This window comes from Drosophila nasuta, unplaced genomic scaffold (assembly GCF_023558535.2).
Source record: "Drosophila nasuta strain 15112-1781.00 unplaced genomic scaffold, ASM2355853v1 ctg44_pilon, whole genome shotgun sequence".
NCBI lineage: Eukaryota > Metazoa > Arthropoda > Insecta > Diptera > Drosophilidae > Drosophila > Drosophila nasuta.
The window spans coordinates 49,456-54,846 of NW_026869579.1; the positions used below are offsets into that span (position 1 = coordinate 49,456).

General features: G+C 37.3%; 1 protein-coding gene across 2 annotated transcripts; it reads left to right on the forward strand.

Moving 5' to 3' along the window:
• The first annotated feature begins 279 nt into the window (after positions 1-279).
• LOC132797973 (uncharacterized) lies at positions 280-1,330 on the forward strand. 2 transcript variants are annotated; one of them, XM_060809712.1, is made up of 2 exons: positions 280-1,213; positions 1,278-1,330. In XM_060809712.1, exon 1 carries the CDS (start codon positions 342-344, stop codon positions 954-956), a length of 615 nt encoding a protein of 204 aa, XP_060665695.1. In that variant the 5' UTR covers positions 280-341; the 3' UTR covers positions 957-1,213; positions 1,278-1,330. The 2 variants fall into 2 exon arrangements, with proteins under 2 accessions (XP_060665695.1, XP_060665696.1); XM_060809713.1 differs by having other exon boundaries at positions 1,271-1,289.
• Positions 1,331-5,391: the final 4,061 nt, after the last annotated feature.

The following is a 5,391-nucleotide window of genomic DNA, read 5'->3' on the forward strand; positions in this document are numbered from 1 at the left end:
TGGGAAGTCTACCGCGCGAGCGTTTGGCGCACCACATGGCGCCGTTCACCTATACAGGAGTGGATTACTTTGGGCCCATCGACATCATCGTTGGACGACGGCACGAGAAGCGCTGGGGTGTTCTGTTCACATGCCTCACAATTCGTGCCGTACACCTGGATATCGCAACGTCACTGTCAACCGACTCTTTTCTTTGTATTCTAAAGGCATTTATAGCGAGACGTGGTTGCCCGCGACGAATGATGTCCGATAATGGAACTAACTTTCGAGGTGCGAGTAGAGTGTTAAAAGATGAAGTGGAGCGTATATCGACCAGGGATGTGGAGACCAAATACCCAGAAATGGAGTTCATGTTCATTCCGCCAGGCTCACCGCACATGGGCGGTGCATGGGAAAGATTGGTACGCTCAACAAAGTCCATTCTAACGGAGATCTTGCCGCCTGGTGGATTGCGAGAAGAAGTGCTTCGTGCTGCGTTGGCTGATGTGGAGGGTATTCTCAACTCACGCCCACTCACATATGTACCACTGGAATCGGCAGACTCAGAAGCGCTTACACCGAACCATTTCCTCTTGGGCCACTCTAGTGGAATTCGTGAACGAGACAGCGAAATACAAAATGGTAACAAGCTTGCCAAAGGATTCAGAATTTCGAGCCAGTTAGCCGATCAGTTCTGGAAAAGATGGATTCGAGAATATCTACCAACGCTTACGCGTCGTACCAAATGGTTCCAACCGCCGCCAGATTCGATCGCCGTGAATGACATTGTTGTTATCGCAGATGAGAATGGCAAACGAAACAGCTGGCCCAAAGGAGTTGTGGTAGATGTTCACCGATCGAGAGACGGTCAGGTACGGAGTGCCGTAGTGCGCACTCCAGAAGGTATTGTGACTCGCCCCGCCGTAAAGCTAGCCAAATTAGATTTGAAAATTGGTAATACACAACGCGAATGCTAGTGAATTACGGGGTGGGGAATGTTGGCGGGCGAACTAAATTTTCTACTGGGGCTTCGCCAGCGCATTTCCTACTGGGCATTTGTAATCGGTGATTCTCTTTTGTGCATTGGAATTTCACCGTTACGTTCGCTAGAAGTAGCAATGCAGCTGCAAATTTCGGCAGCGTGATTTAATTTGAATTTGTATTTGAGCCCAAGCAGAGGCAAATAATTGTTAACAATTAAATAGGGATTTGAAGGTGTGCGCAGAGCACGAATGTAAGTAAAATTATGAAATTATATTGAAATGTACGAAATATAATGAAAATAATAAAGATTTCAGCAAATATTGATCCACTACAAGTTGTTGTTTTCGAGTAGTGGATTGCTCGAAGTACGAGCAACGGCACACCAACCAAGGCACGGATCCGGTGCCAACAACAATATTGCCCTCTACCTTCTCTAAACAATCGCTGTCAGCTTGGTGGGTACTGCTAACATTGTAAACATATGTGCTGTAAGTTCGTTTGGCTCTGATATTGCTGGGTTCTGCTAATACTGCACATGCAGAATTAGTTCGCATTATAGGAATTTCCGTTAAGAAGAGCCTTCCACCGCATTATTTAACAAGCAGCTGTGTGTAAGAGAGGAACGGCTAACGTAGCCACGTCATTGTTTATGCGGCAATGATTCTAAAATGTAGCAGCCTTTCGTTTTAAAACAAAAATTGTTTCTGCACTAACTTAGGCCTGTTTTGATAAACCCTATACTGAGATTCCAAATAAATCATCCATACTCAAGTGAGATACCCGCTACCCATTTTGAATAAGAGCAAAATATTGCGGTTTTATTTTTAAAATATACCGAAAATACTACAAAAATACTAAAAATATACCTAGCGGTATATTTGGTATATCGATATAGTACAACATTCGAAATATACCATAGACGGCATAATATACCAAAGTACCAAAGTTGTCGGCCAAAGCAACTAAGACCCCTAGTAAGTAGGCGTTTTTGCCCATACAAAAGTATTTCTTTAATAACTTCGACAATTTTTATCTGATCGCAACCATATTTTCAGGAATTATAAATACTATTGTTATTATTGTATACAATTATTATTTGCAGCTCTATAGTATACCTTCAATATATATATTTTACCTTTTATTAGTAATTTTGTGGAATATTTTGAGAATATTACGGCAATACTCAAAATGGGTAGCGGTCATTTCACAGTTGAGCACACTGGACTTTAGCTTTCTTACTTGTTCATTTTACTAACATAATGACAACACACAACTAAACTCAAGTACCCATGAGGGATAATTTAGAACATGTTCGACAAAATTTTGGTTGATATTCATTGTTTAACTACGCAATTAGACTCATGTTTTCTCTTAATATTTAAGGCAATAAACAACTATGTGTAATACTATAAATGAATATATGGCAGATATTTATCTATTAACGCAGCACAGGCCAGCGACGTGGTGATGACGCTATGAACGGCGATTCTCTTTTCTCTATCACGCCGAATATATGGCGATGGCCAAGTTATTTTTTTTAATTAATATTAAATTTCAGTTTTAGATCGCTGAATTATGTTTATATATTCATACATTTCTACGATCAGATGACGCAGTCGCCTTGGTATCGAAAACGGAAAAGAAAGATTTGATATATTTCTTATCTATCTTCGATAAACTCGAACTTATTATTGAAAGGGTTGAAAAGGGTAATTTTCACCAAATATTTTTCTCGTGAAAAGTGCATTACTCCTTGCCTTATAAATCTTCAAGAAAATACAACGAGTATCCGATCTTGCCTTTCCTTCTAGCTTTCTCTCCTTCGAGCGCCAATTTGGCGTTAAAATTATTGGGCCATTTATTTAGCTTTAAGTTTCTTTTGTCTACTTCTGGGCCTACTTGAAAGGAACGCACTTTACTACAAAGATCATACGTATTTTGATTGGTATTATATGAATTATTTATATATTACTTAATGCTTGCAAGAATATTTGTGTTTTCATCTAATCATTTGCTATCCAAATGCTGCTAAATAAGGAGACATGACGATTGATTGATGCAGATGGGAGCACTATGCACAATTGATACGATCCAGATATTGACCCCAATCGCGTTGATCTGATCGCAAATATGATCGCAATGCACAATTGATACTTTTATTGACTCGGCAGCATTAGCTTGAGGAGAGTTTGCCGCAGTAATGTGTGTGCTAATCCACAGGATGAAAAGTCACGACCCTTGAATTGGCTGTCACTGACTACAACTTCCGGCACTTCAAAGCTGTTAAATATGACTATCCGGTAAATGGCGGTAAATGGCGAACACCACGAGGTTCTACTCGTCTAAGCCTACTCTGTCTACTCTATCTCAGTTCAGGGCTGGGGTGGGTCGTTGGCTTCGACTCGGTAGTAAGTCATAATAAATTGAAGTGTAGTCAGAGTGTAATAATTTGGGAGAGGGACAAAATGAGTATTTCGCATCAACCTTAATGCTCGCATATCCAGTGTCCCATTTAAAATCAAAAGCTTAACACATAATTTTTTCTGCTCCATATTTTACACTACTTTAATAAACATTCTTAATTTTGTTTATAAATTTCTTTATTGATAATAGTGCTTAGTTAATTGTGTTTTCTTAATCGTTAAGTTACGTTAATTTTCTCAAATGTTTGTCTACATGACTTAATAATAAAAAAAATATAACCAACACGGAATCGAAAGCCCCCAATCAACTAGGATTTCACACATGTTAGCAGACCTTATAACAGATGAATCCGTCGTTTATGATTGTTGTTGACAGCTGTTAAAGATGATAAAGTGTTATGATTATCAGGCTAACGACTCCCCATGTACCCCATGTGTAACGAACACGTTTTGGGTGTCATCTTATTATAAGACGAAGTGGGCAGCAAACTGGAAGCATACTCTGCCTACATTGTCGACTAAAACTCAGGAAAAGTGGGTGGGTCTTTTGCCACCTAGTAAGCTACCGTGCCACACAGATAAAAGAAGGTAGACAGAGTTAAGACGGGAACAGACAGGATAGGCTATCAACCGATAGACTGGATAAGAAGTATATGCATTCAATATATAAATATGAAGAACGAAGATGGTTATGTTCTTCTTCTTTACCCTCCCAACCTGTAAAAGCTTCTGGCTCTATGCCTTTACCCATATTAAGCAACAAAAAGTAATATCAGGTGCCCATTACTTTATAATTTACTTCGACTTCATGATTATTCAACGGGGTTAAGACCAAAAGACTTCAAAAATACTTTAATGCATGTACACAATTTCATTTTATGCATTATTTTCCTACTATATTACTTATGCCTAGTAATTCCTAATAGGATGGGTATGAATATAACACTACTAACAATGATAATAATAGTAATAGCTGTCATATATGATTTACAAATGATTTCGGTGCGGCTATGCCGTACTTACACATACTCTTTATATCAACTTTCGTTGATTCATAAAGAATGTTCAAATCGTGATTAAACTGTGTTCAAATAATAATATATTCTGGGGACTAAATTATTAATATTAATATTTTGGTAAATGTAAATGGTTTCTGTTTAAATTAAAGTTAACTTTTAGTTATTAAATGTCTGTTTTATTTATGAAGGGAAATCGCACTCTTTAACTTAATGAAAACAACAAAAACATTGCCTGTAACTTTACAAAAGGGGACAAGGACACTGCAGCTGAACTCAGCGGGAAATAATTTTCGAACAAAGTAGTGCGAGGACAGATTTTTAACATTTTTGAATTTAAACAAGTAAGAAAGCTACAGTCGAGTGTACTCGTGAGATACCCGCTACCCATTTTGAATAAAAGAAATATATTTTGCGGTATTTTCTCAAAATATAAAAGAAATATATTTTGCGGTATTTTCTCAAAATATACCAAATATACTGCAAAAATACTAAAAAAACCGAATGGTATATTTGGTATATCGACATAGTACCGTATTCAAAATATACCATAGACGGCACAATATACCAGATTGTCAGCCAAAGCAACTAAGACCCCTAGTAAGTAGGCGTTTTTGCCCATACAAAAGTATTTCTTTAATAACTTCGACAATTTTTATCTGATCGCAACCATATTTTCAGGAATTATAAATACTATTGTTATTATTGTATACAATTATTATTTGCAGCTCTATAGTATACCTTCAATATATATATTTTACCTTTTATTAGTAATTTTGTGGAATATTTTGAGAATATTACGGCAATACTCAAAATGGGTAGCGGTCATTTCACAGTTGAGCACACTGGACTTTAGCTTTCTTACTTGTTCATTTTACTAACATAATGACAACACACAACTAAACTCAAGTACCCATGAGTGATAATTTACCACGCAATTAGACTCATATTTTCTCTTAATATTTAAGGCAATAAACAACTATGTGTAA

Excerpts from the sequence above, each read along its gene's own strand:
- LOC132797973 (XM_060809712.1), top strand. The coding sequence starts at position 342 with ATGGAGTTCATGTTCATTCCGCCAGGCTCACCGCACATGGGCGGTGCA.